The sequence below is a fragment of the Drosophila arizonae genome, chromosome X (assembly GCF_054131065.1).
Source record: "Drosophila arizonae isolate 15081-1271.41 chromosome X, UAZ_ARI_1.0, whole genome shotgun sequence".
Classification (NCBI taxonomy): domain Eukaryota; kingdom Metazoa; phylum Arthropoda; class Insecta; order Diptera; family Drosophilidae; genus Drosophila; species Drosophila arizonae.
In genome coordinates, this window is record NC_142927.1 from 1,034,975 (window position 1) to 1,060,450 (window position 25,476).

Genomic DNA, 25,476 nt, shown 5'->3' on the forward strand with positions numbered 1-25,476 from the left:
ATCGTTTGGGGAGAGATGAAAATTCAGCGAGCGGACGAACGAATGGACCGATGGATGGATGGATGGACCTGCAACTGGAGATGTTTGAAATATAATCAAAATGTGTGTGTATATGTGTGTGTGTGACAGACAGACAGAGAGGTAGCGATCTCAGTAGCCATTGTTCAAAGTTTTGCTCAAAGTCACATTTAATTTGAATGGGTAAAAATCTCGAGCCATTCTACACAAACTTACAACATTTTCCCGCACACAATGAACAAATAGGTTAAAGTTCTGAGATACAGAATGTTCGACTGTAAGATGCCCTGTAATCGATTTCAGCTTTGATAACAAACCACAACAGTTTAACCATGCTGGGTCTTATGGTTCCCTAACTGTACTGAAGGAACCCAGATTAGCATTCAGCCGTTTTTTAATGTAAATGTATCGATATTTATCGATATATAGCAAGTGAAGTTGAAGCTTTTAACAATTGTTGCATAGTGATGCACTAAACCAATATACTCACTACATACACATTTAATAGGGTAGCAAACCAATGAGGAAAAAAGCGCCAAGCGAAGGAGAAAAGAATTAAAATATCGTATAGAAAACTTTGTCCAAGCTATAAATGTGCAAAAATTTTAATGAAATTAAAATAAGCCGCGACACGTGTCCGAATGAGAGTCCAAATCGAATGGCTAAGAGACGATATCTAATTGCTCTCAAAGCCGATTTGTCATTTACTTGGGCGAGCTGCAGATAGAGACAAGAGGATACAGCGAGAGAGAGAGAGAGATAGTGAGGGAGAGAGAGTAAGGGAGAGACAGCGGGGCTAATATTAAATAAACTGAGTTTTGTTTGCACTCAAAAGAGATTCAAGCTTAATCTGAAGATAAGATTGAGAATATATAAACATATATATGAATATGGCTTACCAACATTGTAGCCCCTGCTTTGACAGTTGCACAGGTAAACATGACGGAATCGCAGCTAAGCCTTTCGAGATTAAGCTCATAGATGGGCTTGGCTTTCAAATTCATTTATATAAAATGTATTTCGTATATAATATTTATTGCGAAATCGTTACAGAGTACCGTAAAATATGTCATATGTGTAAACTACTAAAAAAAATAGATATATGTATATGCATATGTTATACACTAGACACAAAAAAAATAAAATAAAATAAAAACATTTGTTTCGTTTTGGCTAATTTTTCAGTACAGAAAAAAAAAAGAAACTTAATTGCCTATCGCAGCCCCGGCATGTGGGTGGGCTGTATATTGTTTTTGGCAAGTGGGCGTGGCATGGCTGAGTGCACACGCCAAAGCAAATGCTCAATCAATTCGAGGCGCGATTGAGCCGCATTTCAGAGCCGCGAGACGCTTTCATTCGCATACAGCTGTCCACTCTCTGCTGTCTGTGTGTGCGGAAGTGCGTGTGTGTGTGCGCGTGTGCCTGTGGGTGTGTGTGTGGGCGTCTGAGTGTGTATGCTGACATGTGCCTGCGTATCCTTGGTGTCCATCTGCAGCGAGAGGCGCTCGGGCGCATCGTCGAAACGCACCTTGACCTCTGGCTTGCCATTGCCACTGTGCAACAAAGCCTGCGCGTCCAGCTCCATGATGGGCATATCCATGCTGAGCGTCTGCAGCACGCTGTGGCAGCGCCTGAAGCTAGGCCGCTCCCAGGGCTCTGAGCGCCAGCATTGCAGGAGCAGCGCGTAACTGTGAATAGAATCGAGATGCATGAAGCGAATATACCCCTTTGCAGGCGCCGAGCGGGCACCATTGAAATGTGGCTGGCACTTACAGTCTGTCCGGACATTGCTCCGGCTGCTGCAGTCGGCCGCCCTCCTTGACGTGGGCGAGCACCTCGAAATTGTTGCGCGCCGCATACGGCTGCTGGCCGAGCGTGAGTATCTCCCAGCAGAGCACACCGAACGCCCACACGTCCGACTGGGTGCTGAAGAGGCCGTCGACGAGACTCTCGAGTGCCATCCAGCGCACGGGCAGCAGGCCCTCGCCCTCCTTGCGGTAGTAGTCGCTCTTGTAGATGTCGCGTGCCAGCCCGAAATCCCCAATTTTCACGATGCGTCGCCCGCCAATTGCTGCCCCATCGGACACCAGGCAATTGCGGCAAGCGAGGTCGCGATGCACGAAGTGCATGTCCTCCAGATAGCTGCAGCCATTGGCCACGTCCAGGCACATGTTCAGCAGATCCTCAAACTCTAATTTGCGCTTCGGCGATTCCTGCAAGCAACGGTACATCAGTATCAGTCATTTCCTGCTTTAAATGCATTCAAACTAAGATGGCATCTCTCTCGCACACAAATTCTATTTTCGGCTACTTTAACTGTTTTAAGCCAAAACTAAAACAACAACAAGCAATTGCAAAGAGCAACGCGAGAGCGCATAGAAAACGGTTTCGTTTTCGTTCTCTCCTTTGATCGTCTTCGAGCTTCACTCGACACCATGCACAGAAAAGAGATAAAGCAATGTGGCTACTCTCTCTCCCTCTCTCTGTCTCTCTCTTGCTTTTGCTTAGCGCATGGCTTCGAGTGCAAAAGGTTACACAGAGCGTGCGTCGACAGCAGAAATTGTGACGCCACATTAGAGAGTCTGAATTCTGTTATGGTACAAAAGCTTTTATGCGTTGAGTGAGTGCATAAGAACGGGACATTTTATTAGGGAGAATATTATTAAATTGTTTTCAGTCTGTTAAGTTGAATAACATTATACATAAAATGTGGGCAAGCTATGACGTCATGAGCAATAAGCAAAATTTAAATCTTTATACATCAAATATGCTATTTTGGTTGTGCACACATAGAAGGCTTAATACACTCTGCTTAAATATGTGTGTCGAAATATGAATACCCTACTCTATTACTATGACATGCCGAGTTTTGCAGCTGAGTATATGTTTATTAAACGTAATATTATTTTTAAAAATTATTGGTCAGAATATTTGATGCAGTGAAGGTAAAGATTTGTTTTTATAGGCATTGATAGCTCACGCAGCGTATTTTAAGAGTCGAGCTAGCTTAATAAGCTGCTTACAAAAGTAAAAGAGAAGAGAGAGTCGTAGCAGAGATGCAAACACATATAATATGTAATACATACGTACATGTATGTATAAGAAGAAGGTTATGAAAGAAGCACAGGCAAACGATTGTGTAAGTATGACAGAGACGGCATATGTATGTATGTACATAAGTATTTGTGTCCATCCTTTATATTCCGTTTGTTCAATTGAACCAATTGAAAATATAGTTTTAGTAGGGCAACAGTAACTTCTATTATATACATATATACATGCATACAAGGTATTTGATAATTGGCAATTAGGCTCAATCCGCTCACCTGTGAGTTGGGCCGCGCCGCACGCAAGTAGCTGAGCAGATCTCCCGCCTCCATGTGCTCCATGATCAGCGAAATGGTATCGCTGTCGAAGCAGATGCCAATCAGGCAAACGATATTCTCGTGCTTGAAGTTGCTCATCAGCTGCGCCTCCTGCAGCAGCTCCGCAAACTCGCTGGCGCCCTTGCGCAGACTCTGCAAGTGGATGAGGACGGTGCTTCAGTTTGGGCACGGCAGGTGAACTAGGAGCACTAAACACTCACCTTGATGGCCACTCGCTGCGGCTGCGCCTCGTCTTCGCCCTGCAGCTGGCCCTCGTACACCTCGCCAAAGGCGCCGCTGCCCAGAAAGCGCAGCAGCGTCAGTCGACTCCAGCTGATCTGCGGCAGCAGCGCAATGTCCGCGTCGCTCAGCGTCATCGAGAACGTGCGATTGCGCGCTGCCATCAGCTGCTGCTGCGTCTGCAGCGTCGATAAGTTGCTCCAAATGCTGGGTCGGCTCTGCTGGAGCAGCTTTTTGGCTCGCTGGCGACGTTTTTGTACTGCGAAATGGATTGATTGAATATTGATTGATTCATTTATACATAAGTAAATATGCATGTATGTATATATAGATGGATATGTATAGAGAGGAATACGAGATAGTTGGCATGATTTACGATAGTCGGAGATTGATTGATAGCTGATTTATGATTGATGATTGACAATCGATTGATTGATTAATAAACTGACTTGGTCTCGCGAATGAAATGATGGAGCGTTGTATGTTGCTTGAAGATTGATTGATGATTGACAATCGCTTGATTTACTGATTGACCGACTTGGCCTTGACATGAATTAAATGATTGAACGTTGTACATAGCTTGTTTAATCCACAAATCGACTGATTGAAGACTGAGCAAGCTTGTACAGCCGACTGACTTGCTTGGCGATTGATGAACATGATTGAGCTTACCTTTGCGCACGAGCACAAGGGCCAGCACACAGCTGGACACAATGGCCGCTGGAGCAATGATGGCCAGGACCAGCGAGCCGCGCTTCTCGGGCGAGACGAAGGGCTCCGCAATGCGTTCGCTGTCCTCGCTGAAGGGTCCCCAGCCATGGAGGCGGTTCCTGGCCCTGACACGGAACAGTAGAAGGCGACGCGAGTGCAGGTCGCGCACAATGCAGCTCAGCTCGGTGGTGTTGCAGAGGTCCAGCCACTGATCCTCGATGACCTGCGGCTCCTCGGCCCACGGCAGCGTGGCGAGGGAGGTTTCGCGGCGTCTCCGACGCCGACTCGGGCGACGCGCCTGCAGCGCCTCCAGATTGTAGAGCATTATGGGTACCCCATTCTCGGAGGCGGGCGCCCAGCTGACCCGGAACACTTCCCCCGCTATGTGCTCCAGCTGCGGTCGTCCGGGCGCACTGGGCGCATCGCTCAGCGTCTCGAACACCTGGCTCGCCGTATAGTAAACCGAGCCGGCTGGCGTGCTGGCATAGCTTATGGCGAGGCGGCAGGAGTAGCGCGTCTTGGGCTGCAGCGACGACAGCTTCATCAAGGTGTAGTTGGCGATTACGTTGAACTTCAGCTGCTCGCTGTTCAGCGACTGGCACTCGAGGATCAGCGAGCTGATGGCGTCGCTGGTGCCCGCCCAGGCCAGGGTCAGGGAGTAGGCGCTCAGCTCGACTAGCTGCAAGGGCGGCAGCTTCTGGTAGCTGCGAATCAATATGGGTTTGGTGCCGTTGAACTTCGTGGGCGTGGCATGGGCATGCAGCCAGAGCTGGTAGAGGCGGCCAGGCTGAAGCTGGGTCAAGCGCTGCACACCAGCTTGCTCCAGGCGCAGCTGCTGCGGTGGGTTGATCGCCGTCTGATTCCGATCAGTATCTGCCTCGCCCGCGTCTGCATTGATGAATGATTGATCCTCCTGATTAACCAACGATTGATCTGTGTCTTTGCCTGTTTGCTCGTTTGCTTCATCCACTGCCTCGGGAGTCATTGATTGAGCCTTTGCTTTCTCGCCTTGCTGATGTACTGCTCCGTCAGTCTGTTGATTGCTCCCTGCTTGAGCTCCCAAGTCCTTGTCCTTGTCCTTGTCCTCCTCAAGGCTGCCCCATACATCTCCCGCTTGCTCATCCTCCTGGTGCTCCTCCTCTATCAGCTGCCAGTGCAGCGTGTAGTAGACGCTCTCGCTTCGCAGCTGCAGTGGCGCCAGCCAGCTCACTTCCAGCTCATTGGGACTCAAGGCCCTGGCGCTGAAGTTCCGAGGGGCCGTAGGCGTGGCGGGTGCAGTGCTCAGCCGCAGCTTCGGCAGCACCAGCAGCGGCTCGAGCTTCAAGACGGTCTGGTAGTAGCTGCTCAATGAGACGCCCAGCTCATAGCTGTGGAAGGGCTTCAAACCGGCAATGCTCAGTGATTGGCCGGCGAAGCCCTTGAGCGAACGCAGCTCACTGGAGTTGCCCTGGCTCGCCGTCAAGTTGAGCTGGTAGCCCAGTCCGGGTATGGGCAGGCGGCAGTCCGGGGCAGCTGTGAGGTGGGGCAGCTGCAGGGTGCAATTGGTTTCGTCGCAGCTGGAGGCCAACGGCTCGTGCTGGCCGCTCCAGGAGGCGGGCAGCAGCAGGCAGTGCCGGTCGGGGTAGGCCTGGTAGTTGTAGGAGCGCAGCAGGCGCACCTCATCAAAGCTCAAGGGCAGCAGGTACTCCAGCTGCTGGCGCCGTCGGCCGAAGGCGCGCAGACTGCCATTGCGCAGGGCGTAGAGATAGCCAGAGTCCTGGGCCAGCTGCAGGATGTTCTCGTTCAGCAGGTTGAGCTGGGCGCTCAGGGAGCTGGGCGTGCAGAGCTGACGATGGATGTGGTAGATGCACAGCCTGCCCAGATCGTCGACCAGGTTGACGGTCTCCTCCGACGGCTGCTGGCTGCCCTCGAAGAGGCGCCACAGCGACTGCGTGAGGCCCTGGAAATGCAGGTCCGTCTCGTTGGCTAGGCTGCGACCCCTCAAGGTGCCGTTGCGCTCGTTCAGCGAGTGCTGCAGCCAGATGAGAGCGCGCGCATGGGGCAGCGCCATCAGGTCCCGCAGGAGCTCACCGCGCGGCGTGCACCACAGCCTTTCGCCCGGCAAAATGCGCGCCTCGAAGCGGCACAGATCGAGCCGGTAGAGGCAGGCAGCGGGCAGCCGGTCGACCGCCGACAGCTGGTCCAGCTCGGCCCAGTAGACGACGCGCTGCACCCAGTCGACGGTCAGGGCGAGCACCTCGGCGCGCATGCGGGCCAGCTTGGCTGGCACCTGGCCCGGCACGTGGCTGAGCAGCTCCACGTGCTCGTTCACCCAGAGCAGGCGCCGCTCGCCCTCGATGGTGACCAGGTGCTCGACGGGGTTCGCCGTGTAGACCAGCTGCCGGCGTCTGGCCAGGTCCAGGTCGAACTCCCCGATGTGCTCGGCATTGGCGTAGAGCAGCCGGGGCACCGCCTGCAGCTCCGGCGCTATGTGCAGCGTGTGGCTTGTGGCCGCTGTCGACTGCTGGGCCTGCACCTGGAAGCGGTACGTCTCGTCCGGCTGCAGCTGGCCAATGCGCGCCTCCAGCTGCGTCTGGTTGAGCAGCAGCTCGGCGTGGAGGTCGGCGCCGTGCCAGCAGCTGATGCGGTACTGCAGCGTCGCCTGCTGCTCCTCCTCGGGCACGTCCCAGCGCAGCAGCGCGCTGATGTTGACGCCAGTCTGCAGCGCCTGGGCGCGCCGCTCCACGAAGACGCGCAGCCTGCGGGGCTGCGTGGGCGCGGCCAAGGGCGTCGCCAGCGTCAGCCGAGTGGTGGGTCCAGCGCGCCAGGCCGAGTGCGGCGTCAGGCTGACCCTCAGCGGCAGCATGGCCTGCGAGAGCTGCGTGATGCGCGCGAAGGCCGTGGCCAGCTCCAGGCTGAGCACCCGCTCGCCGCCCTGCTCCAGCAGCAGCTTGTAGCTGATGCTGTGGTTGCCCGCCGTGTGCGTGGGCTGCCAGCGCAGCCGGAAGTCGTTCCAGTGCCCGCCCGGCTCGATGCGCACGCTCTCCGCGGCCACGGGCAGCGGGCGCACGCTCTGGTCCGGGCTGGGGTACGCCTTGTCGCTCAGCAGCTGCAGCGCAGTCAGCGATGCATTCAGACCCAGGCCGAGCGGCTGCAGCGGCTGCGTGCCCCTCGAGCTCTCGTCCAAGCGCAGCAGGTGCGCCGCGCTGCCGTCGGCGGCGATCCAGGCCAGGGCGTTCAAGGGCTGGAAGTGCTGCAGCGTGTGGGGCAGGGCGTCGATCGAGCTCAGCGTCGTCAGCAGCTCCAGGCTGCGGTCCATGGACAGCGCGCTGCGATAGACCAACAGCTGAGAGCTCGAGCCGGAACCGGAGCCGGAGCCGGAGCTGGAGCCCTCGACCAGCCAGTAGAGATAACGGTGCTGCAGGTCCAGGCAGAAGTTGCGGATGCGTCCGGTGAGGCCGTTGACGTGGTAGAACTCCAGCTCCTGCTGGGTGTTCAGCGTGCGACTGGCCAAGTGCGCCTCGCTCGAGTAGTACAGCTGGCCGTGCTCCGCATCCAGGGCCAGCTGCCTAGCCCCAAAGACGGGCAGCAGCTCCCGCTCACCCGTCAGCGGGTCCATGCGCTGCACCACATTGCGCGCCAGGTCCGTCCAGTAGAGCATGCCGCCGCGCCAGTCGTAGGCCACGGAGCTGACCTGCTGCAGGCGGTTCAGGGAGCCGCAGCTCAGCTGGGGCTCCAGCCGGTGCACGCAGTAGAGGGTCTGCTCGCTGACGTAGTAGGCCACGCTCTCGTTGACCAGGACGAGGGGGCTGGGCGCGGGGGCGAGCTTGGCGGGCAAAGCCTTCAGCTGCTCGCCCAGCTCGTTGGTCATGTAGAGCCGGCCCTGGCGCGTGGCCCAGCGCAGGCGGTGCTCGCCCAGGGGCCAGCTGCGCGTCGCGATCTGCTGCGTCCACTCGCCCGCCCAGCCGGCCTGGTTGATGGCTCGCACGCGCAGCTGGTAGAGATTGTTCGGCTGCAGGCGCTCCAGGCCGAAGCTCAGCTGCCGGATATTCCGTATGTTGTACGCGCTCTGGCTACCCACGTCGAGCACCTCGAGCTCGTAGCTGAAGTTGGCCACGGACAAGGTCTGGTAGGGGTTGAGGGCCGGCGGCTGCCAGCTGATCTTGGCCGCCTGAGCGCCGAGCATGGCGCGCAGCTGCTGCGGCTGGGCCGGCTCCAGGGCCAGGGGCTGGCGACGTCGCTCCAGGGCCACGCTCTCGAAGATTTCCTCCTGCAGCAGCTCCTGCTCGTCGCGCTGCATCGTCCAGCTGCTGGTCTTGCTCTGCATCTCCAGTTTGCTGTCGTTGATCAGCAGCAGCTGCTTCTGATCGACGCTCAGCGCGAAGCTCAGCCAGTTCTCGTCCCTCAGTGGCCTCAGCTGCTTGTAGCTGCCGTCGTAGCTCAGCTCCAGCAGCTGCTGCTCCTCCAGGAGCAGCACGTGAAGCAGCCAACGCTGCGGCTCCAGCACAAAGTTGCCCAGCCTCGTTTGGGCCGGGCCCACTCGCACCCTAGCCTTGCTGCTCAAGTCCAGGCGATGCAGCGACTCCCCGTCCGACCAGAAGAGCCAGCCATTCAGTGCATCCACCTCCAGCTGCTGCACCGTCTCGCCCAGCTGTGCGTTCAGCTGCTGCACGTCGTCTCCTTCCGTCGAGCAGCTAAACAGTTCGTACTCCGCACCGTCTCCTGCCTCCGCTGCCAAGTACAGTCGTTGCCGCAGCCAGTCCAGGCTCACCTTTCGCGCTGTCCAATTGCCGGGCAGCTGCAGGTGCAAAGCTCGCGCCGCACTAGTCGCCGGCTCATCCAGTAATTGACTGCGAAAAAGGAAGAGGATTTAACCATTTGATTGACGATTGTTGCTGTGACTGACTGACTGATGGATTCTTGGAAACACAAAGGGATATCTACATACATGTATGTTAACCAGTCTGTTATGTTTGAATGACTGATGATTGATTGCTGACTGATTGATAGCTAACTGTGAGAATAGAGAATGAGAATGAGAATGATTGAATGTATAACTGCTTGAATGAGAGATAGGCTGACTGAGTTGACTTGAATCATTGATTGACTGCAGATTGCTGAACTGCCTGATTGACTTACTGATTTTCAGAGTACACCATAGCATAATTATGTTTGTCAAACTATCTAAATGATTGACAGGATAATTGCAATACTCACTGATTGATTGACCGACTGATAGACTGACCTAAAGTAGACTCTGCTCTATTTAAGAGGATATTATTGTCTGGACGATTCATAGATTGAACGCCTGATTGTTGAATCAACCAGCTTGATTGATTGACGACTTGATTGATTGATTAAGAATACTAACATAATTCACATTTAAGTACCTAAATGATGAACCTGATTGATGGACTACTTTATCAATTAACTGATGATTTTTGTTGTATATCTTATACTTGATTGATGGACTGACGATCCTGAAGATCCAACCCAATCGGAGCTAAACACTTTTAAGCTACATGGCTCCTAGCCGAGGCTAGCGCAGTGTACAGTTGGGTACATCCCCCATCAATCACTCACCTGTGCAGCTGTCCTAGCGAGTCGAGTAGCCAGAGTCGCTGTTCGCGCTGCGACCAGGCCAAGTCGCTGATGTTCGTCTGCTCGTTGGAGCGGTAGACGACGCGCGTCTCACCCGCCGGCTCAAGGGATTGCCAGACGACTTGCCGCCTGCTGGCCAGCAGCACACTCAGCAGCTGCTGCGGCTCCAGCGGCGGCTTCGTCTGAATCGCAGCCACGGCCGAGGGTCCCTGGCCCTGTTTGTTGATCATGCTCAGCGACAGCGAGTAGTTGGTCAGCGGCTGCAGCTGGCCGAAGATGCAGCTCGTGCGCTGAGCGGGCAGCAGCTGAGGCAGAAGAGATATTGATGTGTATCTGGACACCTGCAGCTGGACTTGGACTCACCTGCTCGCGACTGTCGTTGCTGCCGCCACTCAGCTGCAGCTTGTAGCCCTCGAGCGGCGCATTGCTGTAGCGGCCGGGACGCCAGTGAAGGGCCACGTGATGCTCGTCCAGCGCCAGCACCGATTCAATGCTTGGCGCCGAGATGGGTGCTCCTTCGATGGGCGTTTCATAGATGGGCGTGGCTGGCGAGTAGAGAACATCCGAGCTGCCCTCGCCAAAAGGCAGCTCAAAGCGAAACTAAAGTGTGAGAGAGAGAGAGAGAGAGAGAGGGAGGGGAGTAAGGCGTAAATTATTGGAAGAGTTAAGCTTCTCAGTAGATCAACTCTGAATTGACAAATCGACAGAGTTAAAACGGGTATATAAGCTCTTCGTGTACAAGTTTTCTCTCCATAAGTTATTCCTATTACGACAGAGACAGCTCTTAACATCCTCTCCATCAGGTACAAAGCGGATATATTAATTTAGAGCAATATCTGTCTACTCGGTAGTGCTCAGTGGCACCTTCTGCATTCTTACACACATATCTATGACTCTTTCTCAATTTATGTTTGTATGCACTTATATTTCATTCTGATTTGAGAGCATGAAATCATATATATCTATATATATGTATAGTCTGTATAGTGGGTATATTAGATCTCTACCGTTTGTGTAATGCCTAAGCCCACTGGAGGCCTCTCCTTCTCATTTATAGATCAACTCTGAGCCTGACTACATGAGATCTCCAACCCAATCAGGACTTATCCCAGCCAACAAGCATTATCAATGGCACACCGTCTCTCTCTGCCTGTCTGTGTGGCTGCTGGCAACTTACCCTGTAGCGCGAGTAGGGAATAAGCGCCTCGAGTATCTCACACACGTAGTACTCATCGCAGTCGTAGTCGGCCAGATTATGCCAGGCCAGCTCCGTCAGCTGATCCAATTGCTGATATTGTATGTTGAAGGGCCGACTGGCCAAGAAGTTCTCTGGAAACTGAATGCTCCACTTGATGGTCAAAGCGGACGAGTCGCTCGATGGCTCCAGCAGTTGCGGCTGCGTCGACTCCACCAGCTTGGCCATGGCCAAGCGCTGCAGATGCCAATAGTCCCGCTGTGACGTCTCGCAGGCGCCAATGCAGGGCAAATCGTAAGGATAAAACTGCGTGGAGGCCTAGAGCAGCGAGAAAGAGAGATTTAGATAGGAAGAGAGATGTGCAGAGAGAGAGAGAGAGTAAGTGAGAGAGAGAGAGAGATAGTCACTTACGCAGGCCTCCTGGCAGGGCTCGATGTCCTTGAGTGCTCGATACCATTGCGCACAGCCCTTGGTGCACTGCAAAGAGAGAGAGAGAGAGGGAGAGAAAGATATGAATTATGAAAGTAGAAATGGAAATTCCTTAAGCAAAGATATATATCAGCGAATGTGAAAGTCGAAGTGAGGAAAGACTACTACAAGTCTTAAGTAGGAGCAGAAGAAATAGTAAAAGTCTATGGGAAGGAAGAGCTTTGAGCGCTGGAGTCATGTTTCTCGTAGACTACTGACAACCTAAGAATATCTCTCACATATGATAACTACTGCCTAAGCTCAGGTCTTTCAAAGAACTACTACCCACCCAGTCAATGACTCTATATATGGACTCCATTTCAAGACAGTACTAATACTACTCTACACTAATCGTATGCCCGTCTGCTCAACAAATCTCAGCCGTTCAAACGGGCTTTGCTGTTCACTTCAAAGCATTTCTAGATGCCCATAACAATTTTTTGCTTATTATATATTTTTGTGATCTTTTAATTTGTCGTAATCGAAAAATTTCGTGTTCTCAATAGGTGAGTGGCATACGTATGCGCCCTAAGGAATCCCCGGAAAACTCTAGTCTAGTCCAGTCTGAGCTGAGATGGATTGCTGCAAGGTAAAAAAAAACACACAGAAGATCGGGATCAAGTACCTCGGCTCGAAGTGCAGGTCGAGTCGATTGATGGGCTTGCACCTGATGTTCAATGGGTTCTTGAGCTGCCTGGAGCGGGAGTACGACTGGGCGCGTCTCATGCACTTCGAGCTGGTGTGCAACTAGTTCCCACTGTGGCCAGGATATCGTGATACTCCTTGCTCAGCCCCCATGGGGAAACTCAATCAGCACCAACCACTAACAGCTTGCGGTTAAGCTTAAATACAAATGTGAGCCGTGAAGCGGCTTCGACTTCAAATGTGTTTTCAGTTCTTAGCAGAAGTTGACTTGCTCGTATACTTTACATTCTGCTTTTTTTACATTCTCTGGTCTATCCGCTTGAGAAAGGGGTATTCGTTCAAATATGCCTTGATAATGCATAGTAATGGGTGTCCCATAGTCGGTCATCACATTGTTTAACTCGCTTTCTCGCATAAACATTGGCTTAAGAGCATTTTTCATAAAAACTACACTATGCTATGTCTTTGTACGAGATAGGGTATCTGCTAGTCGTTCACAATTTTGCATAATGGCCCAGTGGAAAACAGTTAAAGAGAGATCCCATGAAGCTCTGAAGCAAACTTGTTGCATATGCACTGAAACCGTTTATTTATGTATATTATAGGGCATCTGCCAGTCGTTCAATTTGTCAACCAACTTGCAATCGGAGAACAGACGTAGGAAATCGTTTTCATGCTGCACAACATACGTATGCATATACATATGTATAGATGTATGTATTTATGTTGCTTATGTATATGATAGAGTATCTGTCTGTCGTTCATTTTGCTGGCTCTGCAATTACACTCTTTGTCTGGGAATTTCGGGGTGCTCGGCTTCAGTTACGGGGAATTGATTCGATTTTCGATTTTCGATTTTCGTCTCTCCTTTGCTTTTCTATCCCTTTTTTTGTGGGTCAGTCGAAAGCAGGTTTCGAATTACGGGGCTTTGCGGCCTTTGGTCAGGGCTACACTCGACACCGCTTTCGCAGTGGCGAGGGGGCGAGGGGGCGTGGCAAGGGGCAGGTGTTGACTTACGCGAGTTTTGTAGCACTTGTCGCTGTTGTCGGCCTTATCGCACTTAATGCCGAATTCGTCAAGAAATAGATCCTCCTGGAAAAAGAGAAATGAAACATCAATAAAGAGCGACAAGCGGAAATGCTGATGTAGGAGAGTGTCGACGCGGCGTAGGACAGTGTAGGGGAAGCTTGGCCGTGGGAAGAATATTCAATTCAATGTCAGTGCATTCGCATTCAGACAATGGCACAGCGCGGAGAAAGGCAATTGCTGAAGAAAGCGAATGAAAGAGGGGAGCAAGTAAGCAAAGAGAAGGGCTGCGAGAGAGAGAGGGAGAGATAGAGTGAGAGGTAGTGCACTTAGCCAGCTTGTGACCTTTAAAACTTGTCCTCTATCTACAATAAAAAGCTTAATTAAGATACCCTGTAATAGGTGAGTACGCCGAAGCGAGGTAGATTAACTCGGATTGAATGTGATATAAATGGAAACTGTAGCGATATCTATGTAAAGCATGGAGAGTAAATATACGAAGACTGGATACATTCTAGTATATTGTAGACAAACTCCACCCACTAAGCTGTCAATATACCCACTCACACACCTTGCACTGGGTATTCGCAATTTGTTGATTCGCTGGCTTTCAACTCGATAACTGAGAATTTCTGCCTATTAAAAATGCACAAATCTATTTGACCAACTCAACATTTAACGTGCGTCACGCCAAACGAGTTTCAGACTGCCCTCTCCCTCTCCCTCAGCCTCCCCCTCTCTGCCTCTCGCTCTTTTCTGCTTAGAGCACGTGAATCTTTGATCTCTGCTCTATTCGAAATAAATCTGCATTGATAATTAGCCAAAAGAAATAAAGAAAAAACATTTTGTTCGCATCGAAGGTCAACAAGAGACGTGCAAAAGTTGCTTAACCTAGTGCTACATAATGGAGCTGTGCATTAGCATGAATAGAATGGATCTCCAGTGGGGCACACCAGCAGAAGAAGAAGCAGCAAGAGAACCTCCATGGGGCTAGCAAAATGTAATTCCTACTCACAGCTGAACTGGACACAAATTAAGTCCAGCCAGACAATGCTCGACTTACTTGAATAGGCAATTCAATTTCTCGCTCGCTCTTTGTTTCTACGTCAATGTCTGCCCAGACTCTGCCTCTGCCCTCGACTTGTACGATATGTTTGTGTTTTATTCAGAATCTATTATTAGTTCTCTCTTCTTTCTCGCTTTCTCTAAGTGAACGACTCCCTCGCCCTGAGTCTGCCTTGATTTCCTTTTTTCTCTCTTCTCTCCGTCTCTCCTTTTCCCTTTTCTTTTCAATTCAGTCAGAATTACTATAACCTTCTCTCTCTTTCAGCGCCTTAGTGAACTAATATTTAATATGGATCTCTCTCTCTCTCTCTCTTTTTATATACCTCTCATTATCTCGCTCTCTCTCTCTCTCATTCTCTCTCTCTCTCTTTCTCTCTCTCTCTTTCTCTCTCTCTCTCTTTCTTCAATATGAATCTCTCTCTTTTATAACCGTCTCTTTATCTCTCTCTCTTTCTCTGTCAGAGAGCTTATAGTTGGTATGAATCTTTTTCTCTCTCTGTCTCTCTCTCTCTCTCTCTCTCTCTCTTCCCCATTCTTATTCTCTCTAACTCTATCGCTCTTTCTCCCTCTCTCTCTATCCTTAGCACTATCTCCTTCTCCAAGTCCCCCTCCCCCTCCAGTTCCATTTTCAATTCCAATTTCCCATTTCGGCTTTCGTTTCTATGATTCGAATTTCGAATTGCCTTTAAGCTTCAAATTATCGCATGCAGTTGCACAATTTACACATCTCTGTGTACACACACACACATATACATACATGCATTAATGTATGTGTGTGTGGGTATGTTTGTGTTTCTTTATTCTTGCACACGCGTCAATTTAATTTAGAATTCTACGTAATATTTTATTAATTTAGCTTGATTGGCTTTTTCACAAACTGTTCACAGTGACTGTGTGTGTATTTGTGTGTGTGTATGCGTCTCTCTCTGTATGTGCGTGTGTATGTGTGTGTGAGATGAAAGATGTAAGGGGGTGGCGTCGAGTGGGCGGGCGTGGCACGTAGGGCGAGCTGCTAGCTAATTGGCATTGGAGGGGGACTTTCATGTCGTCGTTGCAGCGTCTTTTGTTGTACAATTTCTATTACATTAACTGATTGACTGACTGACTGACTGACTGACTGACTGAGTGATTGACTGACTAACATACACACACATACTCACACACACAGCTATTGCTGCCAAAGTGTATATGTGTGTGTGTTATTGACACCATTTGTTGCTGTTGCTAGTGAAAAACACTCTTCACATTTAACCAATGCGGGTATATTGAAGAGAGCAGAGCATTGGAGACACATCTGGTATCTAAATATGAAAAGTCTATCTGAAATGATCTAAAATTTAGAGAAATACGATAAAGTCATCTACTAATTAGATATCACTTTAAAGACTGGTTTCTTTGAGCAAAAGTCGAGATCCTCAAGAGCTGGAGATTTGGTATGAGTGCTCGCGTAAGGCCTAAATCAAATCGTGATTGCTACTCTCTCTCTCTCCCTCGTTTAGGATTAAAGTTATTTTGGCATAACTCAACTTTCTTTAGAATTCGAAATATATTAATTATATTAAAAGTTTCCAGCAAACGTATAAAAATACAACTCTAAACTGAAAACCGGTTAGGTTAGGCATAGTTCAATGGGGTGAGGGTATCTGCTAGTCGGTCACACATACTGCTGCTGATTTATTGCGCTGCAGTCCGAAAAGCTAAATAAATTGGCTGAGCATTTTGCACAGAATCATCAGCATCATCAGCATCAACAGCATCATCATCGCGTCGAGTGATTCTTTCGTAGAGCTAGATATTTGCGCTGCGATCCAATCTATTCGGCTGCCCCTCTAGAGCTGCCTAGGCAGCTGCAGCTGAGGCAATTAAAGCAGCCAAGCGATAAGCAACAATTTACAGACCTACTAGGGACATTCCCGATAAGCAAAGAGAGCGGGGAGAGGGAGAGAGAGAGAGAGAGAGAAAGAGTGCGAGAGCATCTCGAATTCCCAATCCGTGTTTGAATCTCAGTTCGTACAGCATTTACAGCAATTAGGCTGCCTGATTAGCTTTAATTAAGCCAAACTGACATCGAGATGGGGCTTTCGATTGCATTGCCCTCACTCTCTCTCTCTCTCTCTCTGTCTCTTTTTAAATGGGTCTCGGTCGGGGCAATGGGGCATGGGCTTTACGAGCAGTGAAATGGGAATTGCCGAGTGTTGAGTGAGCGTGAAATGTGTAGCGCTTAATTAGCGCACTCTAGCCCTAACTAGTGTCTAATTGAATGCTCTGACAGCTGTTTGCATTCTCAGCTTAATCGATAAGCAGTTATCGATTAGCAAACATAAGAGGGAGAGAGAGAGACAAAGAGAGAGAGAGAGAGGGAGAAAGATGTAAAGGATGGGAAAGGGAATGTGAAAAGTGAAAATAATGAGAGGCTCAGGTCAGAGATAATCTTTATATCGATTACATATCAATAGATTATCGATAATGATAAAAGCACAATGAGAAAAGATTGGATATAGATACTGCTATATGGCGCCATCTATCGGGCATTTCAGAGCGATAATTGAATAATGATGGCAACAATTGTGAAAAACAAACATAAATTACAAATATAAAGTAGAAAAAACAAAGACCACTTAAGTACTTTTTTAATTATGCCAGATACGTGAACAGACGCGAGTCGAGTTCACCGAGAAACTAATTAAAAGCAGCGCTACAGCATCAATTTGGTTTCTCTCCCTCTCTCTCTCTCTCTCTCTCTATTTATATATATATAACTAAAGATGATGAAATATGTTTTCAATTTGTTTCCATTTCTAACAATTTCTATTTATTTATTTTGGTTTTGGGCAATTAATAAACACAACTAGCTCTAACTGGTAAGCAGCCGTCGCCATCTGGAGCCGACAACAGGCAAGTTTCACATAGAGCAAAGACAGATCCAGAGAACATTCGAGGAAGCAGCCCACACAATGTGCATTCATGCAAATTACCATCAATTTGGCAGGTAACCCAAATATTTTAGTTACAGTTAGAGATACAGATACAGATACAGATACAGATACAGATACAGATACAGATACAGATACAGATACAGATACAGATACAGATACAGATACAGATACAGATACAGATACAGATACAGATACAGATACAGATACAGATACAGATACAGATACAGATACAGATACAGATACAGATACAGATACAGATACAGATACAGATACAGATACAGATACAGATACAGATACAGATACAGATACAGATACAGATACAGATACAGATACAGATACAGATACAGATACAGATACAGCTACAGATACAGATACAGATACAGATACAGATACAGATACAGATACAGATACAGATACAGATACAGATACAGATACAGATACAGATACAGATAAGATACAGATACAGATACAGATACAGATACAGATACAGATACGATACAGATACAGATACAGATACAGATACAGATACAGATACAGATACAGATACAGATACAGATACAGATACAGATTACAGATACAGAACAGATACAGATACAGATACAGATACAGATACAGATACAGATACAGATACAGCTACCAGAATACAGATACAGATACAGATACAGATACAGATACAGATACAGATACAGATACAGATACAGATAACAGATACAGATACAGATACAGATACAGATACAGATACAGATACAGATACAGATACAGATACAGATACAGATACAGATACAGATACAGATACAGATACAGATACAGATACAGACATACAGATACAGATACAAATACAGATACAGATACAGATACAGATACAGATACAGATACAGATACAGATACAGATACAGATACAGATTAGTTGCAGTTCCTGTTGCACATGCATACACAAATACAGTTTCAGATTCAGATACAAAAGCTGAGATAGATACAAATAATCGTTCCATTTAGCATCTAAATTGTAGATGCCGCTGATTTAAGTGCCCCTTTGACATGACAAGCGAAGCGGACTACAAGCTATAATCAAGTAACTTGACAATAAATAAAGAAATGAGGGGACGAGAAAGGGGGTGATATTAGATAGATCACATAGATCAAGTATGTAGATCACGTAGATCGCTTAATTAAAGCCTCTGATTTCAATAGGCTTCGTGCCATGTGACTAAACGTAGCTGATGTTGGCTTTCAGCTACTCATTGACAAAAGATAGACTCAATTCGATCACGCAATGCTCTCTTTGGAGTTAATAATAGATTAGCTGCAAGTGGAGAGAGAGAGAGGGAAAGAGGTGGATAGCATAGGTAACATTAGCTTTATCAGGAGGATAAATTACAGTAAGCGAGAAGAGCTTGCCTTGAAAGTAGAGCCGTAGCCATATAGATCAGCTCATTCCTAATCATGAATAGATGTATGTATGTATATGATAGGCTTTGATAAAATCAATCGATATATAATAGATAATGAATCTATATATAATCGATATAAATGTATCGATTCATTTTGTCACATTTACATTGGGTTCTGGGTAAACAAGAGGCCCAAAAACTTTACTTTTCTCAGCAGTAGATCAGAGAACCCTCTTGGGTTGAGTAGAGATGTCTTCGATTAAATTTCAGCGGCTTTTCATTCTGGGGCACTTGAAGCACCCCGCCTTTACTGATCTAGGGGAGAATCTTGAGTTTTAGATCTTACAGCAAATCAAATTTCATCACTCGGATCTTTCTAGTCTCAAGTCTCAAGTCTCTCAAGCTCCTCTGACTATGCTTACATAAGCTTGCAGCTGCTGATAATCAGACCCTAGATTCTATAATAGACCTAGCTATATTCATCGTGCCAGAAGTTTCGACTCACCTCTACAATGCAGCGCTGAACGCAGTCGCGGGTAACGTGTTCCAGAACGATTCGCTCATCGATGCCTGCATTGCTCTCATGTTGCTGCTGCTGCTGCTGCTGTTGCTGCTGCTGTTGCTGTTGTTGTTGCTGTCGCTGCTGCTGCTCGCGCGTCTCCGTGTGAACTGGCGCTCGAACAACGCTGCTGATGACAATGCCCTCAGCGACGCTGGGTGGTGAGGCGCCCAAGTGCTTGGCCCAGACGGCGACCTTCTCAACCACATCGCTGTCCAGGGTGGGTCGCATGTTCGCCTGGGCGAGTGGTATCACAGCAACTGTTGCTGCCGTGGTCGGTGTTGCTGGCGTGAAGCCGAACTGTTGCTGCGAGCGACAGCAAACGGTGCAGCATAGCGAGAGCAACAGCAGCAGCACAAGCAGGTGCCCCAGCAACATGGTGGCGATGTTGCCGTTGCGGCTGCACGAGAAGCTGCCGCGGATTAGCTGCAACAGGCTTTGCCCAGAACAATTGCCATGGGAACGAGATCGTAGCAATTCTTGTTGCTTGAGTTGTTGCTGTTGCAGCTGTTGCTGTTGCTGTTGCTGCTGTTGCTGTTGCTGCTGTTGCTGGTGTTGCTGATGCTCTAGCTCCTGCTTGGCTCGCTCCTGATTTGCCAACATTTTCGTATTGACATTCACAGCAATCTTAACATTGAAGCTAAAGCTAAAGCGTCGCGGCTGCTGCTGTTGCTGCTGTAACAGCAACTGTTGTTGTTGCTGCTGTTGCTGCTTCAACAGCTGCTGCTGCTGCTTAAGGGTTTGTTGCTGCTGTTCCAGATATTGCCGCTGCTGCTGTTGTAGCGCCTGTTGCTGCTTCAGTGTATGTTGCTGCTCCAGCAACTGTTGCTGCTGTTGCTGATTCTGTTGCCTCTCGAGATTCTGATTGAGATTCCGATGTTGCTGCTGTTGCTGCTCTTTGTGCTGCTGCAGAAGCGGTAACTCTTCTAGCAACTGCTGTTGCTGCTGTGCTGCTGCTGCTGTTGTTGTTGCTGTTGTTGTTGCTGTTGCTGCTGTTGTTGTTGTTGCCGCATCATTTTGACCAAACATAGTCAACAATTTGCATCAATTTCCATGCGAAATATTCATTGAAACACATACAAATAAAACAAAAGCCCGACCTACACCTCTGTAAGCGAGTGTTACTATGTGTGCGTGTGTGGGTGTGTGTATGTGTGTTTGTGTGTCTGAGCTGGTTTCCAATTTCTGGATTTGTTCGATTTGCTGTTCAAAAAGCTTCGATCGACGCTTTGCAATTTACATTTTGCCTGAAATTGTAAAACGAAATAACAAAAATATAAAACCAAATCCAAAAATCCAATAAGAACCTCGTCGTCTCTTATTGGAATTCGCATCGGCATCGACAAAAAAGGGGAATTTGCATATCATGTTCATTATAATAAGCTCACAGCAATGGGGCGAAGAGTTCAATGTGCGGGCACAATTCAAGTCGATATGCTTATAGGGAATACCTCAGATATGTATAGATATATGTATGTATATAGTTGATCTACTTGTTCAAGTCGAATGGAAGTAACGAGCTCAGGCCAGAAATAGCGATTCGCAAAGCTCAAAGGTGCGAGTCCCACTTTGGCATATTAAGCAATTTAATTATTCAACATCATTCCACATCTACTTTGTAGAATCCCATTAATAATTTAGTGATCAAAAGTGGCTCGCTGCGGCGTAGGCTCGAGTTCGAGCAAAGGCGAGACGGATAAAGAAAGAGACTGGGAGACGGGCGGAGACGGAGAGGCATGGGCTAACGGACGAACGGACGGATAGTGGGACAGAAGGCATGACGGAAGAAATGACAAATGAACGGACAGAAGTACGAAAATACAATGGAGCAACGGAAAAAAAAATGGACGGACGGACGGATGGACGGACGGAAAGACAAACGATTGAACAGATGCGAAGGAACAAAACGAATGGACTGACAGGCCAAGACACGAATGGATGTGCAAACTGGGAGGAACAGGCGGCGAGAGGAATAAAACGGACAGACGGACGGACGGAACATGTGAGGCTATGAATGATGAAACAAACAGACAGCATTGCACGCAACTAATATGCTCCACAGTGAATGACCAGCCGAACACAATTGAAGGGTCGTTAATAAAGTCAACAAATGTTCCACATAGAGCAGGAGAAAAACAAACAGTTATATATGTAGATATATTTATGTTTACATTAACACTAATTGACCGCAAGACTCTAGGCCCTAGAACAACTGAATTACAACATAAAGAGGACTTAAAAACACTAAGAATCTCACAGTGAGCTATGCACGACTAGCAGATACCCTTGCGTCGCAAAGCGAGGGATCAGAAAGATAATTAAGCAACGCATACGCTCTATACGGTTAACTATATCGAATTCGTAATCGATTTTTATCGATTTTTATTAATCAGCAAAGTTATCGATGACTTTAAGCCAAAAATTATGCAATTTTATGGAAGATCGGGCGGACAGACAGAGAGACTGATGGAAAGAGAGACAGAAGATGAGCAAGCAGAGAGACGGCTAGAGCCGAGAAGGTTAACTATCCTACTCCACTGAAGTAGATCTGGAACACATGTATACACACACTCCGTGGAAGTAGCCATGTCGCGCACTTAGAAATCGATATACCCCGTCAGCACACGCTCACACAAATTTCCATCTATATATAAATATTTATCACTAATTAACCGCCATCGAGGCTCTGAGGATAATTAAAAAAAAAACACACACACACACACACTCACACACAAAAAAAAAAACAGAAAAAGAATTAAAAAAAGAAAACAACAAATCCAATTCGAAATGACTTTTTATGCAAATGCCGTTATTAATTAATTATTTACGAATTCGATTGTTACACTTGATTCTTGTTTTTTATTTTCAATTCTCATTTTTTGTTTATGCACATTTCGCATTTTTGTTTATGTTGTTTTTTTTTATCACATTCGAGCTCCGAGACGAACAAGCACTTTATGTTGTAGTTGTTGCTATAGTTGAATCTTGTTGTTGTTGTTGTTGTTCACGCGCTTTAATTCAATTTGCTGTTAATGCGCGTAATTGATTTGAGCAGCTTAATTGCAATTGACGGCAAGCCCTTCAGCATCCCTAAGTGTATCTGTATCTGTATCTGTATCTGTATCTGTATCTGTATCTGTATCTGTATCTGTATCTGTATCTGTATCTGTATCTGTATCTGTATCTGTATCTGTATCTGTATCTGTATCTGTATCTGTATCTGTATCTGTATCTGTATCTGTATCTGTATCTGTATCTGTATCTGTATCTGTATCTGTATCTGTAAATGTATCTGTATCTGTATCTGTATCTGTATCTGTATCTGTATCTGTATCTGTATCTGTATCTGTATCTGTATCTGTATCTGTATCTGTATCTGTATCTGTATCTGTATCTGTATCTGTATCTGTATCTGTATCTGTATCTGTATCTGTATCTGTATCTGTATCTGTATCTGTATCTGTATCTGTATCTGTATCTGTATCTGTATCTGTATCTGTATCTGTATCTGTATCTGTATCTGTATCTGTATCTGTATCTGTATCTGTATCTGTATCTGTATCTGTATCTGTATCTGTATCTGTATCTGTATCTGTATCTGTATCTGTATCTGTATCTGTATCTGTATCTGTATCTGTATCTGTATCTGTATCTGTATCTGTATCTGTATCTGTATCTGTATCTGTATCTGTATCTGTATCTGTATCTGTATCTGTATCTGTATCTGTATCTGTATCTGTATCTGTATCTGTATCTGTATCTGTATCTGTATCTGTATCTGTATCTGTATCTGTATCTGTATCTGTATCTGTATCTGTATCTGTATCTGTATCTGTATCTGTATCTGTATCTGTATCTGTATCTGTATCTGTATCTGTATCTGTATCTGTATCTGTATCTGTATCTGTATCTGTATCTGTATCTGTATCTGTATCTGTATCTGTATCTGTATCTGTATCTGTATCTGTATCTGTATCTGTATCTGTATCTGTATCTGTATCTGTATCTGTATCTGTATCTGTATCTGTATCTGTATCTGTATCTGTATCTGTATCTGTATCTGTATCTGTATCTGTATCTGTATCTGTATCTGTATCTGTATCTGTATCTGTATCTGTATCTGTATCTGTATCTGTAATCTGTATCTGTATCTGTATCTGTATCTGTATCTGTATCTGTATCTGTATCTGTATCTGTATCTGTATATGTATCTGTATCTGTATCTGTATCTGTATCTGTATCTGTATCTGTATCTGTATCTGTATCTGTATCTGTATCTGTATCTGTATCTGTATCTGTATCTGTATCTGTATCTGTATCTGTATCTGTATCTGTATCTGTATCGGCTTAAGTTTAGATATCTGTATATATCTATATATCTTTATATCTATAGTGCGCTACGTACTTAACCGTGCCGCGATCGTCGCTTAACTGATGAAACCGGCAAACGGCGACGGCTCCAAAAAAAAAAAAAAAAAAACAAAAAAAAAACAAAAACAACCCCAAGCCAAAGACGCTCAACGATCAACAAACAGCAAACAACGATCAACGCCAGCCTCATCCAGAGAGGAGAGAGCAAGAGCGTGAGAAAGAGAGGGAGAGAGAGAGAGAGAGAGAGAGAGAGGGAGAGTTGGGTTTCATAAAAAGCAATTCCCAAATTTCGCTTTACACCTCTTTCTCGAACAGCTTTCAGCGACAATTTATGCAGCTCGCGCAGTTCGTGTGGAAACTAAAAGCGAGCTGTAGCCACGATTAGTTGGACTATTCGCTGTCTGCGTCAATTAATGGCAAGTGATTTGACATTCCCGGCTAATTATTGGCAGTCTATTGCAAGTGCTGCGAAGAAACTCATGTACTTGGGCATTAATAGTCAGTGCTATCGATCTATTCGATTCTAGCCATTGCCCGTCTATCGATCAGTCTGTCAGTCATTTATTAACTTGATTTGTCGAGAGTTAGCTCGTCAATCTGTTGGTCAGTCATTCAGGCAATCAGTCTCAATCAGTCAGCAGTCATTCACTCGATGATGAATACAAAACTTTCCTCTTATGGCACATGTTCAATCAATCAAGCAAAGACTGATCAATCAGTCTCTCATTCCAGACTAATGCCTGACTGATGTATGAGTAATGTATGATTAAAGTATGCCAGATACATGTTTAATGTATGCCTGGTATATTACTGATGTATGATTGACGTACGAATGATGTACGACTGAAGAATGAATGTTATATGATTGATGTAGGCCTGTCGTATGTCTGATGTATGTCTGATAGACGACTGATGTATGACAGATGTATGATGTTTCTCACATATATAATTGATGTATGGCTATTGTATGACTAATATTTTACTGATGTATGACTGATAGATGACTGATGTATGACTAATGTATGATGTTTCTTATAAATATATTTGATGTATGGCTACTGTATGACTAATATACATATTTCAGATGTATGACTGTTACATGACTGATGTATGATGTTTCTCAGATATATAATTGATGTATGGCTATTGTATGACTAATATATTACTGATTATGACTAAATTATGTTTAGTGTAGAGAGAGATATAAGAATTCTAATATATGCTATACATATATATTGATTGATCAATCAATGTGCATTGACTTGAAGTAAACGGTTTTTTTGCGCATCTACAAAAACTGTATAGGGTATCTGACAGTCGGTAGTCCCTCTTGTAAAAGCTCCGAGTATTTGCAGCGAAAGTATACAATGAATAAAATCAGAACGAAATGGGGAATGCGCTGAAAAGTAAGCAACATTCTGCTGGCTGATGCGTCAATCAAGCATCGCAGCACTTGATAGGGCTATTAGGAATTTGTGCTTGACAATTTCCGTTTCCGTTCGAAAACCTTTTGGCTAGGAATGCACACACTTTCTATACGTGATTTGATTTGTGCAGGAAATTGCAAGTGCGGCGGAAATTTCGAGCGTTTTTTTTTTTTTCGCTTTGCCGTGTCAAAGGTTATCTGGCTGGGCAATTGATTAGATTGAGCAACAGCAGCAGCAACAGCTAATCGCCGAATGGATTTGTGTGAAAGGTTCAAACTGTCAATTGTGCTCGAAAAAGGGGACTCACTCAAATAGCGAGTGGAAGCGAAATGCTTGAACTGATTTTCAGCTGATTCTACTTCTACTGCAGTCAATCAATAAGTCGGTCAGTTGGTCAAACTATTGGTCAGTCAATCAATCACGTCCTCACAGCTCAACTTTAGCTTAATCAAATAATTAAATCAATCGGGCCATATACC

At 46.7% G+C, this 25,476-nt stretch overlaps 1 protein-coding gene across 4 annotated transcripts; it reads right to left on the minus strand.

Annotated features, from left to right (window-relative positions):
- Positions 1 to 1,032: 1,032 nt before the first annotated feature.
- sev (receptor protein-tyrosine kinase sevenless) lies at positions 1,033 to 23,692 on the minus strand. Of its 4 annotated transcripts, none has more exons than XM_089474578.1 (12): positions 23,605 to 23,692; positions 19,146 to 20,446; positions 13,240 to 13,314; positions 11,521 to 11,586; positions 11,092 to 11,427; positions 10,278 to 10,514; positions 9,897 to 10,219; positions 4,296 to 9,163; positions 3,605 to 3,882; positions 3,345 to 3,536; positions 1,792 to 2,231; positions 1,033 to 1,706 (listed from the first exon to the last, which is right to left on the minus strand). In XM_089474578.1, exons 2-12 carry the CDS (start codon positions 20,226 to 20,228, stop codon positions 1,352 to 1,354), a joined length of 8,253 nt encoding a protein of 2,750 aa, XP_089330704.1. In that variant the 5' UTR covers positions 20,229 to 20,446; positions 23,605 to 23,692; the 3' UTR covers positions 1,033 to 1,351. The 4 variants fall into 4 exon arrangements, with proteins under 4 accessions (XP_089330704.1, XP_089330707.1, XP_089330705.1 ...); XM_089474581.1 differs by having other exon boundaries at positions 19,146 to 20,307; positions 23,605 to 23,624; XM_089474579.1 differs by lacking the exon at positions 23,605 to 23,692 and adding an exon at positions 22,043 to 22,590.
- Between the last annotated feature and the right edge of the window lie 1,784 nt (positions 23,693 to 25,476).

What these genes read in the sequence shown, in the direction of transcription:
- sev (XM_089474578.1), bottom strand. Translation starts at nt 20,228, where the DNA reads ATGTTTGGTCAAAATGATGCGGCAACAACAACAACAGCAGCAACAGCA. An exon ending in TTCCCTACTCGCGCTACAGG is followed by an intron (nt 10,515 to 11,091) that starts GTAAGTTGCCAG and finishes CTCACACTTTAG; the next exon opens with TTTCGCTTTGAGCTGCCTTT. An exon ending in TCGCTAGGACAGCTGCACAG is followed by an intron (nt 9,164 to 9,896) that starts GTGAGTGATTGA and finishes CCTTTTTCGCAG; the next exon opens with TCAATTACTGGATGAGCCGG.